We start from the raw sequence: 15,673 nt of genomic DNA, 5'->3' as shown, positions 1-15,673 counted from the left end.
CACATGATTTTAAATGACATCATACAAACAAATTTGTTGTTTTTTTCCACATTTAAGGGGACCATTTTCATTACCGCAACGTGTCCATGACTAGATTTGGGTTCTTTGACATGGAAATATTTATAATTAAAAAATAAAAAGCTTCAGTGCATGTTATACTATAAACATTTACAGTAAAAATTAAAAAACATGTGGTATTTGGTGATCATTGGTAAATAATAATAAGGAATATAAATGTGTCCAAGACCAATTTTCTCATCCTCCGCAACAATTTTCAATTATTGTTTAAGCCCTCAAGGAACTAACATTTTCAAATAAAAATTGTTGGAAGGGACATATTGACTGTGACACTCAAGATGGCTACCATTGCTTATTTTTTCATTCCAGATAAAAGTTGAAATTTTGTCATAGTACCTAGACAACTTTTCAGTTCTCATTACCGAAACATGAGTTTGTAAATGCATATATTTAATGTAATATCATGCTGCATTAATGATAATTTTTGATAATGATAATTTACATTTTTTTTATAATTCTATAAGAAATATTTTTAAATCCTCTAAAAAAGGGTTATAGTAAGTTCAGACCTTAATCTTATATGTCCAAAAAATGGGGGGGGGGGGGCTTCAAGGGCTTTTTAAAAATTTCGATGCTGGACACTTTCTAAATCTAGATTTCATGAGAATGACCCACATGTATAAGAAAAAACTGCATGTGTCAATGTCTCGAATTTAATATATTTTTTGTGTTTTCTCAAGAACAAATTAAAACCGTCTTTAATTATTTATTGCATCTATTCAGCTTTATCAAATGCCGTGTACGTATAGATTTTATTGTACTGATATGCACAGACTTCAAAAAAACATTTTTAACAAAATATTTTTCTTGGATCTTACCATTTTCCATAAAGTGTAAAAACATTTGTTGTGTCTAAGTAGAATATGTAACATTCTAGATTTAAAATGTGCTTTAGCAAAACAAAGGGAATTGTGAGTCATGACGTTATCAAACACAAAACATGACATAAATAAGATATGGTGGAAATAAAAATCAACTTAACGCTTCTGTATCCATTGTTGCACATTTTTACTATAACATACGCATATACTGACCTCTTCAGTGACTGGAGCTCGGCTGAATCTGCAGGAATGCTGCGCAGACCTCGTCCATAAACTGTGCCACCATGAAGGTGAAAAGCCAGTTGTTCAGATTGGTCAGACGGCTGATTTGAAGCTCTTTGTGACAATGCACGGAGGTTGTAGATGCGCAGGAACGTCCCAGGCTAAACATTGAAACAAACAATTTGATCATTTATACCTTAGTGTCAACCAGGATCCCCCTTTCGTAACAAGGTTGCCAGGAACTCTGATAAACCATCAGTCCAGCAGGGGGCAATATGGTGTCAGGATTGAGCAACACATTAGGATGAAAGCATTTTTGAAACTTTACTGAATCCTTATGGTACCTTATAATTTGTCTTTAAAGGGATAGTTCACCTAAAAATGAAAATTCTGTCATCATTTACTCACTCATATGTTGTTACAAACCTGTATAAATATATTTTTCTATTGCTGAACACAAAGGAAGCTAATTTGAGTAATGTTTGTAACCAAACCGTTTTTGAGCACCATTGACTTCCATAGTATTTTTCTTTCCTACTATGGACGTCAATGGTGCTCCTGTTTCCTACTTGATTACTAATATCTTCCTTTGTGATTAGCAGAACAAAACAATGTTTTAAGGTTTAAAAAAAACTAGAGAATGATTAAATAATAACAGAATTTTTATTTTTGAGTGAACTATCCCTTTAACTTGTGGAAATTGTAATACATTTGCATTTATGCATTTGGCAAACGCTTTTCTCTGAAGCGTCTTACAGTGCATTCACGCACAAATAATAATATTCAACATTTTCTAGACATATTTTTCGCCATTTACAAAAACAAGTTTATACATGATCGTCTTATAGCAAGATCTTGATGGCGCGGTTTGGGTACGAGCTCCTGTATATTTTGGCATTCAGGCAATGGTTTAGCCCCTGAATGAATTAAAAGTCTAAGTCAGTGGCGTAGCAAGTAAGTCCCGGGCCCATATGCAAAAAAAAATGTACGGGCCCCCTTAAGCCAAAGCCCCCCCAAACTTGCCCGTTGCCGCGCAGAGCTGTTATGCATATACACAACATATACTTTTAATAAGGTAGTCAAATATTTTTACTTTACTTTTTACTTTAAAGGGTAGATTTAAGTAAAGAAAAACGAAATGGTGTAGATAGTTTTTGACTTGTGACTAACTTCTCCGCCTTCTCTTTTCTCTTTAAGGCCCCACTTTTATGTTTATATTTGTCCATCCTTAATGTTCATGTGGATTGCTGCTATATTAACCTCTCACACCGTGTTTTCTTTTTTTTTGCCGCGGCGATGCGTCAGGTAAAAAAATGATAGCGTAGTAGTCTACTGCAGCCACGGAACAAACGCAAACAAGAAATGACGGAGAAATTAGACATTATGGAGAAATAAGAAATCACTACACATGATATGCATACAAAAATATATTTATTGCAGCCAGAAATAAAAATTAAATTGAAAAAAAAAATGTTTTAATTAAAAGCTGGGGCGGGCCCCCTATTGGCCTGGGCCCATTTGCACGTGCATACCCTGCATGCCCAGACGCTACGCCACTGGTCTAAGTACTGGTGTTTACAATAACTGTTTGGATGTACTGTAATACAGCCCCTAGACGTTGTCTCTCCATAGCATAATGAAGACATTATGAAGCAGCAAAATTTGAATACATTAAATGGTAACATCGGCTGCTCTATGCAAGGACAATATTTTATTGCGTTATAGCGCAAAACAGACTTATTTCAACAGATAAACAAAACAAGGCTGAGAAACCAAATTCAGCAAAACACAGGCGTTCATCCCATATGTGCGAATTTGATACAGCTCATTAGTGGCTTTCTTGGGAATTTGTTGACAAGCAAACACTGCAATGTTAGAATGGAGCTAAGGGGAAAATAACCCAAACATGACTGCTGAGAAAGATGGTCTACCAAACCCTGTCGTGATTTCACCTAACCCTTAAACAGACACCAAACTTACATATTTATACGGTTAATATTTCAATTTTTAATATTTAATTTCAAAATTATTATTCATTTTGGGTGAATTATCCCTTTACATTATTGATTTCAATCTTTGACATGACAAAAAGAGCTTCGTTTTCACAGAACACAAAATTATTTAGTCACCAAACCTGTAAGATGCACTGGCTTTGGGATGCATCTTTTTACAATGAAAGTAAATGGGGACTGGTTCTGTCTAACCAACCAATTCCTTTACCATCAGAACTTCCCCAAACCAATATCCTGGCTTCCAACACATTCCCAAAACGATTCAGGACTAAGGATCTACATACACTTGGTATTCTCCTGCATGCCCACACTGCACGGTTGGTTACGCACAGCAGGAAAAAGAGTCTGGCTGCTCAGCGCAGGTGTGTAATAGCCGATGTGAAGCTACTCTGACGATACCAGCGAGAGCAGCAGAAGAACAGAAGCAAGCAAAAAACTGTCAATATGACCACTAGAGGAAAGCAAACCTCGTCCGTACGCTAATCTATATGTATAAAAGCGACCGGAGATGGGGAATGAGCTCCGTCTATCACTGCTGAAAGCAAACAAGTACAGGCAAGGCGTGTGCTTGGAGAATTGTTGGTTAAAAGTGGAGAACAATCATTTGAAACCCTTGAGGTTTAAGTCTACAGAGTATGTATAAAAGTGAAATTTCACAGAAAGACATATGTAATAAAGAAGATGCATTGAAAAAGCTTTGGTTTAGGTGTTTCAAGACCAGATAAATAATAGTAATAACATCAACCTGTAAAGCTCGGAGAATACTAAGTTTTTAATGCAATGCATCTCCTGGGCTACATATTACATTCTCCTGTAGGCCCATGCGCGACCTATGCGTACAACGTACGCAGAGTTTCAAAAATCTGGCAATGCACGTACATTACGCGTGCACTCTTCTGATGACCAATTGCGTCACACGCATTAAAGCTCACGTAACACATGCTGTTTCTGCATTTCTGATGTTAATCTGGAGTATCTATAGAGTAGTATGACATCCTTTATATCTCTGAAGAGTCTTTAGTTTAATCAGATTTATAAAAGAAAGATTAGCTTTACCGAATCTTTCCGATAACGTACGAAAAAATGAAGAAGGAGGAGTTATACCGCGGGAGGAGCGAGTACGAGTCATGCAACACTATACAACACTGTTTTAACTTATGATTCACTACATGTTCGTGTTATTTATATAATATGCACGCGACTATTTCCAACATAAGACAGAAGTCATACTTACCGCATGCAACTTGTCATGACCCGGTTGGGAAAATCCACTGCATCAAACACACACACAAAACTCCGCTGCTACTTCGGATAATAAACTATATCCATCCATAAGGCTGGATGTCTTCTCCTTACATCCAAAAACACACTTCTTCTTTCGTGCAATTGTTGACTTTTGAAATTAAACAAAGCTGAGTGGCGTGATAAGCTGTTAGCAGCTCTAGCGTCTCCCGCTGATTGACGGGTGGACGGGGTTTTCCCGGGGAAGTATTCCGGTGGAAGCCCATATAAAGAAGTGATACGTATCGAAAACCCCTGAAACGTCAGTTAGAACTGTAATCGAAAAAAACTTGCCGAAACTTGTACGAACCCTGGCGAAGTGCATTCGGCACAGAAATACTCTGTAACACGTCCGACTGCTGTTTTGACACTTTGCCTACGTTTAGCATGAGGAAACAACTCTATAACTGTGTTAATAAGTCAGAATGCTTGAAATACCATTAAACCCCCCCTTTAAATGTGGACCCTCGTGTACGTGTAAAAAATGTACCATACTTCAACCTTAAGCCTGGAGTATAATTTTTTACGTGTGTGCGAACTTGTGCGGACGGTTGAACGCACAGCCTTGTGTAGTATTATTTATTTGACTCATACGTGTACGCAGACGTTGCAATGCAATGCATCTCCGGGCTACATGCTAAAATCTGCCGATGCACGTACATTATGTGTGCACTCTTCTGATGATGAAAATTGTGTCACACGCACTGTAAACAGACTCTCACATAAAAAAATGGACCATAATTTGACCTTAAGCCTGGAGTATAGTTTGTTTTTTAAGTGTATGCGAATGTATGTGCACAGTCGAACGCACAGCCTTGCAAAGTATAGTTTATTTGACTCATTATTTGATACGTGTACACAGCTCTTCAATGCATGCACATTGCGACAAAATGCAATGCAATGGGCTACATACTACATTCTCCTGTAGGCGCATGCGTGACCTATGCGTACAATGTACACAGGGTTTCAAAAATCTGCCGGTGCATGTACATTGCGCGTGCACCCTTCTGATGATGAAAATTGCGTCACACGCACTGTACACGGGCTCTCGCGTAAAAAATGTACCATACTTTGTCCTTAAGCCTGGAGTATAGTCTTATTTTTACGTGTACGCTAACGTATGCGCACAGTCGAATGCAAGGCTATACATCTCCTGGACCTTAAGCCCAGAGTTTAGTCTGCTTTTTACGTGTATGCAAATGTATGTGTACGATCGAACGCACAGCCTTGCAAAGTATAGTTTATTTGACTCGTACGTGTACGCAGATGTTCGGCGCACGCGCATTGCGACAAAATGCAATGCATCTCCTGGGCTACATATTACATTCTCCTGTAGGCCCATGCGCGAACTATGTGTATAATGTACGCGGGGTTTAAAAAATCTGGCCGTGCATGTACAGTACGCGTGCACTCTTCTGATGACCAAAATTGCATCACACGCACTGTACACTCTCACGTATGGGTAAAAAAGGGACTGTACTTCGGTCTTTAAGGGACACTCCTTTTCCAGCTCCTAGAGTTAAACATTTGATTTTTACCGTTTTGGAATCCATTCAGCTGATCTCCGGGTCTGCCGGTACCACTTTTAGCATAGCTTAGCTAAATTCATTGAATCTGATTAGACCATTAGCATCGCCCTCAAAAATAAACAAAGGGTTTCAAATTTTTCCTATTTAAAACTTGACTCTTCTGTAGTTACATCGTGTACTAAAACCGACAGCAAATTAAAATTTGTGATTTACTAGGCAGATATGGCTAGAAACTATACTCTCATTCTGGCACAATAATCAAGGACTTTGCTGCTGTAACATGGCTGCAGGAGGCGCAATGATATTACGCAGCAGCCGAAAATAGTCCCCTTATTAACTTTCAATAGCAGGGGACTATTTTCAGTTACTGCGTAATATCATTGCGCCTCCAGCATCCATGTTACGGCAGCAATGTAAAAATCGAATGTTTAACTAGGGGAGCTGGAAAATGAGTATAATTTTCAAAAAAAGTGGAGTGTCCCTTTAACACTTTACCCGCCAGCATTTTTGAAAAAAGTTGCAAGCCAGCACCAGCTTTTTTTTTAATTGTCACAAAAGTGTTTTATAAGTTGGGTAAGTTGGCCACCTAGGGGATAATAGCGAAATATGGATTGCTCTGAAAACTCGTCATTGGCCGGAAAGCGTTTTCTCTTAACTGACGAGAAAACTCGTCAATGGCGGGGAAAGTTAAGGGAATGCATGGCCGCTCTGGTGATGGATATTATTATATATTAGCTATATTAGATTTAGTGCCTTTTTATTTCTCAGATACATGCTAAAGAATACAAGCTACATCTCCTCTTTCTCATAAAACACACTAGCAATGCAGGTATCAGTCTATATCTACAGCTATTCTCTCTGTTCCTGTCTCTTTTCAGAGACATGCTGAGTTTTGTCAGCCAATACAGTGCTTAAGACAAACCATCCAAAATCGTCTGACAGCCAACCATTCCTGAAGCACAATTCACATTAAATAAAATCCTTAAGGAAACGGGGTGTTTTCTGTTTTTGACACAACATTTACGAATGAGTGTGAGTCTGTGAGAAGATACCTCGATCCACATCTGTTGGGTTTTAGACAAATTCAGCACAAACTGCAAAGAAAATAAACACACAGCTATTATGACACTTCATTCACATTCTCACACACTCTCAGTGGATAAGTGTCATATGCTGGCTGTCTGAGACGATTATTGGCACGGCCGTCTGGGTGTTAAGTTATCACAGGTGCTTGGCTTCCTTTCTCTCTATGAATAATTGATAGTCACATGTGTAAAGAGGCAGGATGTCACATTATACTGCATCAGCTCCAGCCTCGCTGCAGGTGCTCGTATGCATTTAGGCTGCTTTACCGTTGAAGAGAAGTTGGTATGTAAACGCATACCTTACGGTTTATTTGTGGCTTTGTGCATGGGTGTATTATGTGCCGTAAACAACATTGATCTAGTAATATGATTTAATAGTATTTACATAATTACTTATTCATACAACTAAATGCTTTGCATTTTAAAGTTATTCTGCACAAAACCTAATGCAAGGCATTACATAATATAATGAACATTCTATGTAAATATAACCTTGATATATTTAATATTGACCCTGTAAGGTCATGTCAAAGATGGAAATCAATGTGAAATCAATTCCTGAAATAATCTTGAGACTTTAACCTTGATTTTACAGACAGGGTAACGTTTTGCCTTTTTATAGCTACACTACCACTTAACTCCTGTGCTGTGCGTATGTAATATTCTAGCACTGCATTTGTGAATGCCAGCCGTTTCCCAGTTTAAAAGCGAGATGACACATTAAGCAACTGACCTGGGAACAGATGATGCAAATGACACACAAAGCAAGCAACAGAGACGATCCACAAGCCAGACATGAAAAAAGAGGTGAGATGTCTTGCGCCCCCCTCGCTGTTCTCAGAGAATCCTCAAGAGCCAAACGAAAAAAAGCAATACTAACATTGACGTCAAACTGACTCGTACTATGGAAATCAATGGTGCCACTGCTTCCTATTGCAAATAATTTTGGTTGCAAATCAAGTTTTTAAGTTTATAAATGCACGTATACAGGTATGTACCATATGGTTAATCTGTAAAGCCTGGAGTATAGTTTGTTTTTTGATGTGTACGATAACATGTCGCGCCGTCGAAAGCAAAGCATAGTTTATTTGATTCGTACACAGACTTTCGACGCATTGTGACAAAATGAAAAGCATCTTGTGGGCTACATACTATATTCTCCTGTATGCATACGCGCGGTTACAATAACGGAAGTGTGCGTACAGTGCGTGCGGACTATTCTGATAATGACATTTGCAACACATGCACTGTACAAAGACCCTCATGTATGCATAAAAATGGAACTATAATTTTAGCTTAAAGGGACACTCCACTTTAAAAAAATAAATAAACTCATTTTTCAGCTTCCCCAGAGTTAAACATTAGATTTTTACCATTTTGAAATCCATTCAGCCAATCTTCGGGTCTGGCGCTACCACTTTTAGCATAGCTTAGCACAATCCATTGAATCTAATAAGACCATTAGCATTGCGCTAAAAAATAACCAAAGACTTTGTATATTTTTCTTATTTAAAACTTGACTCTTCTGTAGTTACATTGTGTACTAAAGACCGACAGAAAATTAAAAGTTGTGATTTTCTAGGCAGATATGGCTAGGACTATTCTCTCAAACTGGCGTAATAATCAAGGAGTTTGCTGATGTAACATGGCTGCAGCAGGCGTAGTGATATTACGCACTGCCCGAAAATAGTCCCCTGCTATTGAAAGTAACCAAGGGGACTATTTTCGGCTGTTGCATAATATCATTGTGCAAATAAGCTGATAAAATTCAAACACTGATCACAATAATGGTGGTTTGTTACAATTAAAACTCAATTGTGCTTTTCTCTGCACTAAATGGCAGTGCTGTGATTGGATAGTCCAGATTAAGGGGTGGTATTATTAAATAAAGACATCATAAGGAGAGACAAATTTCAACAACCTATTTTTTCATGTGCTCATAGAGAATGGTTTACCAAAACTAAGTTACTGGGTTGATCATTTTCACATTTTCTAGTTTGATAGAAGCACTGGGGACCCAATCATAGCACTTAAACATGGAAAAAGTCTCATTTTCATGCCATGCACCATGAACTTGTGCAGAAAAAAAGGCATCAAAATTCTTGTCGAAATAGCAAAAGGGCAAAACTGATCTGTGATGTCTCACCTATACGTGTATGATGTTTACAGTGCGAGTGATATATGGTTTAAGGCGAAGTCAGAAAGTGTGTGCGCGTGCAGTCCCCACAGTGAAGGGCCCCGTGACAGCCGTATCGATTTGGCCCTCTCGCGCTCCTCTCATAAAGCTATCTATCTCAGACCACTTAATCCTAATAGCTGGCTTTATTCTCCTTTTTCTCCCCTTAGCACTGCGCTCAAGCAATTTCACAGAATATTAGAGACGATTTGGCCCGCCGTATCGATAATGGTGGGGAAATATTCCAATTCAATGCAATCTTTGTATTTCGATACAAAAATTGATCATCGGAAGTTAACTTAGAATAACAAAGGAGCAATTCAAGTGGAGAAGAATAAGAAAGTAAAACATTTATATTCTAAGCACGCAGTGTTCAAAAGATTCTCAGTTTGGTTTAAAAGATTTAACATCCTGTAATCTTGAGATGTGAGCAGAACTAGATGCTTTAAATTTTCAAAATTAGGTCTGTGAAATCATTTGCGTCTGAAAGAAAATTCACAGTCGATACGCACACAGACATCTGAGGAAGACCACAGGGCCTAAAGGCCCAATTTGGGACAGGGCCACAAATTTTCTCCTATTCTAACCTTTGTTCATAACCAATGAACAATTGAAAGCCCCAAGCTTGTGCACTAATAAGCTATTACTTCCAAAAAAAACTTTGAGAAATAGCTATAGCATCCGCTGGCAAAAACATAATATATTAGTTTGTCATTCCTTTAACATGATACAGCACTTTCTGTCCCCAGTCCCTATGATACAACATTCATACGGGCACAGCTTGTGATAAATAAAACATGCGAGTGCATTTCACTAAGAATTCCCCAACTCTTTGTTTGAAATAAAGCATTCTCTTTATCTAAAGTTAAGGACAGCTTGTATTGGGATATTTCTACACTTTATAAAGAAAGCCGGGTAGTTTTTATGCCATGCTGAGGTGAAATATGAACCCAGTCGCAAGATTTAAATGAACCTATGCTGGGTCGTTTTAAAATGGCTGGGTCAAATATGGACACTTTCAAGGGTTAATTTAAACCAACGTTTCTCCATAGTTTATCCATCCATTTGATTTTTTTGCACTGTGCCGTATATTTTAATATTACGCCCAGAAGGTGATGTATAGGCCTGTTGTTCAGTTCTAAAACACTGAAAGAGTGTAAAACATGCCAACTGATGTTAAGATCGAGACGATCTATAACACCTGGAGAAAGCCATCAGACGGCATTCCCATTCATCTCACTGGCAGTTCCTCATCTGCCTCATGACCTTCCAGATGTATGCAATACAAAATCTGTCATCTCTGCTCATGGAAACCACAGATGCGTTTGAGCCAATCCCTAAGCTGTGTAAATGCTTACGCAACGCTGATTGACTGATGGCATCACAAGATATGCAAGGTCCCATGAAAGTTATAGGAATAGTTTATCAAACAAGTAAACTATTCATCAAATACTGTAGGTTTTAATGAAATAAATACATATTAGCGCTGAATTCAAATATGGTGGCGCGTTTGATAACTTCAAATATATTGTGTGTCTTGTGACAGAACATCACATGACCGTTAAGCCAAAGGTATACGTCCGAATTACGTCATTTTCATTATCAAGAGTCCGCGGCCGTCCGCGCGCGCAGTCTGCGTGCTGCCCAAAATTTGAGACCGTGCGGAAAGTCTGCGTACGATAGCGCATGCGCGTGAAAATGTTGAGACAGGACACTAACACTAGCCTGGTTAGCCAGACCTACATCCAGATGTAAGGTCTGGCAACTCTTCACACAAACGGCTCAATGCAAGGGGCGGGAGATAAGGTTGTCCCTCAAAATGCCTCTGCACGCAATAGGATAGCGCTATGACCAATCAGAGCAACGAAGAAGGTGACGTATGAGTCCCATACGTTTCCCCACCAGTGGAGCTAATTGGTATATCAAACTTTTACCGTAACCAGTCGGCAAAACTCCAAACACATCTTTCTTGCTTAAAAAGGACTTCAGTAGGGTTATTTGCTCTTCACTCAAAGAAAAACATAAGTCTAAGTCCTCCAGAGTCGCGGCCGAAGCCGCTTCAAAAGAAAGCTGTTCGCCAGCAGCAGCAGCCATTCTTTGTTTTCAAGTAGGAACCGTCGCAGGCAGCTCTGTCGTCATCATGTTAAGCCCGCCCCACAGACGCTACACACGATGTGATTGGCCTGACCAAATTTTGGTTTTTGGAGCTGTTAAGTGTATTGTGAGTGCCTAGACTAAACCCTGGCAGCAAATATATTTTGCGGCCGCTAGGGTGCGTCTAGATTTCTAGGCTACACTACACTACAAACAATTACACAAAGGCAATAGACAGCATTTTCACACACACCATCATCTTTTCTTCATTTATTTTCACGTCTTCCAAGAACAGAAAGCTGTGGAGCATTTTTGTCACCATAATGTTTGATTTGTTTTCTTGTCTTGTCTTTGCTTGCAGTGGTGGATCCGCTACTTTTCTTCATCTATCCTAATTTTTTTAAATGTACTGTAAATGTTGTAAATCAGTGCTGCCCTGATAGCCTGGTAGGGTAATCATTTGAATAAGAAATCATTTGTATTGCCTATACGTGTCCAACGCGGCCATCCATGTGTAGCCGCGGGGAGTATACTTGAAAAGCTGCACGGACGTGTGCGCGCCTGAGCTGGATGCGGAAAAAAGGATACACCGGCCAATATTTAAATACCATTTGTGTGAAAGAATAAAGCCTAGATGTCTCGCCAGCGCTGCTGGCAAATTAAGGGAAACGTCCACATTTGGCGGCCATCTTACCACAGGGCACTCCCTCACTCGTAGCATTGTGTTTTAATGATGCATGTACTTTTAAATGACCATAACTTGCTTAATTTTCCACCGATTTTCAAACGGTTTGGTTTGTTATAAACGTCAAAGATGTACCTATGACACTGCATACTAAAAAAAATTAGGGCTGGGATAAACGATTATTTTTTAAACGATTAATCTAGCGATTATTTTTTTCGATGCATCGATTAATCTAACGATTCATTTTATCAGTCCGATTCGACTTTGATTCTCGATTATCTCCCCATTAATTAACTAATAGCAATTTATACATGTTGATTTACATATCTGAATGTAAACATTTCAATATATGTTCATTGCTTTTAAAATTTCAAAATAAAAAAAGACTATACAAGCAGAGCCGGATTAAATAAATGGACTACACTAGGCAGGCTGCATTTTTTGGGCCCCCCCATCGAGGTTATTTATGAATTTAAATCTGAAACTTACCAAAGTTACTAATAAAAGTGAATTCACATTTTACATAGCCTAGTCTTTGCTTACAAATTGGTTGTTTGTATACCAAATTAAGTCATGTGTTGTATATTAACCAGTCTATCAGACAATTTTTTGCTAAATTTATTATTTATACGTCATTACACGGCTCTATTAAATGCTATTAAATTATCCTCACCTTATCCATTGGGAGTGTCATTGTTAAGGCAGTAGTACAAGTAAATAACCAATAGGTGTCAGTAATCCGCGGGAGAGCTTCGCTGCATATTTCTCTTCAAGATTGAGAATCGCAACGAAATCCTCGTCGAGCAACACGCTATGGCAACACGTCCACTGAGGTAAATGTCCTCAAAACACTGGTTATTTATGTTTCAGTTATATGAATTATATAATAACAGTTTTTATATTATGTATAACAGTTTTATCTCGAAGTAATTGTAGTGCTAAACTCTAATGTATCGTTTCTGAGGCTGCTAGCCACTATCCATTGGTTTTGTTATCATGTTTGGTATCTAACGTGATTTTTGTGGGGCTTAAAGAAAAAAAACCTTGACCCCGCTTGTTCTGCCATTAAAGTCATGAATTATTATGCAAGGAACTGTTTTTTTGCCTCGTTATTATACGCAAACATGCCTTATATAACGTAGGGAAATGATCGTTTGTCCTTTATTTATTTATTTTTTGCAGCAACCATGTCTGTGTCCTTAATGGAACTCTGTCAGGTACAGATTAGAACTATGAACTTGAAAATCAACCATTCTGATGACTGGCGTCCCCATCCGAGTCACCACCTCAGACAACAACAGTCATAAACTCACAAACACAAATACACTCAGTAATGGGCTTAATAAAGAAAGACTTAACTATGATTTTATCTGTGTTAACCTATGATATCAGTTATTGGTGTATTTTAAATATTTACGTATCATAGGCTTATCATACATGCATTGAAGTTTTAAAATGTATCTAATATAGTACTGTAATTAAATTGAATGTTTTGGATACCACCATTAAATTATTTTGTGCATGTAAAACACAAGCAGCAATGTTTTTATTGAATTCAATTTTGAATTAAATTGAATGTTTTGCATACCACCATTAAATTATTTTGTGAATGTTAAACACAAGTAAATGTTTTATTTATTGGAGATAAAATGGCTGTTTAATTAATATAATACTTCTGTTTGTTAGGCACTAACAAGTGAAAATAGTTAGGTTTAAGTACATTTATTAAAACTCGATAGCTGTAATGCTTCTGTGCAGAAGGAAGCCCGTGAGCCACGAAGGTAAGTTTGCGAGCAGATTCATTTCCACTTATTAGACAGCAGTCCGCTCATCGTGTTTTGTATTGCATCACTTAAAGATCGTAAACCTTTAAAATCGAGTTTAGTAAGATGTATACTACAGTCAGCTTTGGTTAACTATTGAAGCATCGTCTTTAAGGCTCAATGTGACCGCAGTATTTGTTGAACACTGCTGGCAGCGGCGACGTCTGTGTCCGTACCATTTTATCAATGAGAGCAGTTCGTATCTCTCTGCTCCCGAGCCAAAGCTCGTCTTTAATTGAAATAATGTTTAATAACTTAAAAAATACGGCGTTTTTTTAATTCCCTGAAAAATAATGGTTTTGGAGATACGGGGATGATGCCCGACAGCGGCGAAATTGTAGATGGGACATTTGTAAAAAAAAAAAATTCCCCCTCTGTCTGGGCCCCATCCCGCCAATCGGGCCCTAGGCACGTGCCTAGTTTGCCTTTGGGTTAATCCGGCTCTGTATACAAGTGCAAAATACTGCATTCTTAGTCAGAGGTAGCATTCAATAAAGTGTTTGCAGCTCATACTGTGCAGTTTAGTAACAGTATAAAAATCTCAAGTTCAAATTACTTTATTTTACATGCATTTATGAGCAAAACCTCTTCAATGTGCCTTTTGATGGTCAGTGTAACTTTTATAACTTAATTTGATTTAACTTGATTTGTTTAATCCACATTGTTTTCGTGCTGTTCTAGTCCATTTAATGACAGATATAAACACAATTAAAGCTGCAAGCAGCATTTGCCGGGTTTCGAGCATTAAGGCACATCAAAGACGTCACACGTCGTCAACCAGGCTGATCCAGCATCCACAAAAACGAAAGAGATGGTCAGAAACGGTTCATACAGACTATGTATGCTTAAACACATGTGCACCTATAGGACTATTTTGGTTTTTCACAATTTTCAGCCATTTCTGATGGAGATTTTAATATAACGCCAATAGAGATTTTGTTCAGAAGCTATTGCATTTTTCTTCCTATGGTGTTTTCGAATCGATAGGAGTTACAGTTACGAAGCTATTAGTGATTGTTTTTTATGTGGTAAAACGTAGTTCTGGTCGAACCGTAATTCGAAACCTGGCATGCTTGGTATCGTAGGATTCAAAAACAATTCAGGATCATATAAAAACAACTCCCATGGAAATTCGTTGATCACAGATGAAGTTATAGGCTTATAAAGTGTAACCATTGGATAATCACAGTATTTAATGCCATCTTTCCCGTTATAGTGCCACCTTTTGTCCGATCGGCAAGCATTTTATTTTACAACCTCAGGTCGATGGCCTTCACATACTATTCAAGCCCCGTGAATATCTCAAACCCCTCTCGAGTTATGGCCATTTAAATTTACTAAGCTCCGCCCATTTATATTTTTGGCCACTCCTTTCGTGAATGAATACAAATTTCAACTTTTTTTGATAACTATTTATAGTCACACTCCACAGAATCAATCAGCCTTGGTTAGGTTCCGATCGGGTGAAAAACCTAGGACTAGTTAGCAAAAGTAGGTTTTGAAGGTTATCACAAATAACGCGAGAACCATTTAATTGACAGCAACGCTTCAAGAGGAAAGTTGTTCACCATGAGCAGATCTATCATTTGATGTCATGTTTGTGTGTGTATGTCAAACGTCACGTGATACAGGGCACCGAAATATGCCCCCTAGTGGCCAAATGACACCGTAATTCTTACAGACCTTCATGAGCAGTACACGAAGCAGCACAGTGCGTTTTGTTCCGATCGACCTTCGTTAACCCTGTCAAATCAGTCCTCAACCTTCATTGGCCGATGACGGCCATGTTTTTGGAGATACGCCAATGTCCTTCTAGATCCTCATGGTACATTGCACAAAGACACACCATACCAAATATTAAGTGTAT

General features: G+C 38.3%; 1 protein-coding gene across 1 annotated transcript in view; it reads right to left on the bottom strand.

Moving 5' to 3' along the window:
* LOC141363336 (protection of telomeres protein 1-like) overlaps window positions 1-15,673 on the bottom strand; it is a 50,514-nt gene that overhangs the window by 2,887 nt on the left and 31,954 nt on the right. The window contains exon 7 of the mRNA XM_073865974.1: window positions 1,113-1,282. Coding sequence (XP_073722075.1) covers window positions 1,113-1,282 — 170 coding nt within the window. The remainder of the gene's footprint in view (window positions 1-1,112; window positions 1,283-15,673) is intronic.

The sequence above is a fragment of the Misgurnus anguillicaudatus genome, unplaced genomic scaffold (assembly GCF_027580225.2).
Source record: "Misgurnus anguillicaudatus unplaced genomic scaffold, ASM2758022v2 HiC_scaffold_34, whole genome shotgun sequence".
Classification (NCBI taxonomy): domain Eukaryota; kingdom Metazoa; phylum Chordata; class Actinopteri; order Cypriniformes; family Cobitidae; genus Misgurnus; species Misgurnus anguillicaudatus.
Note: the sequence above shows the minus strand (reverse complement) of the source record. Positions and strands in the feature narration are given on the sequence as shown.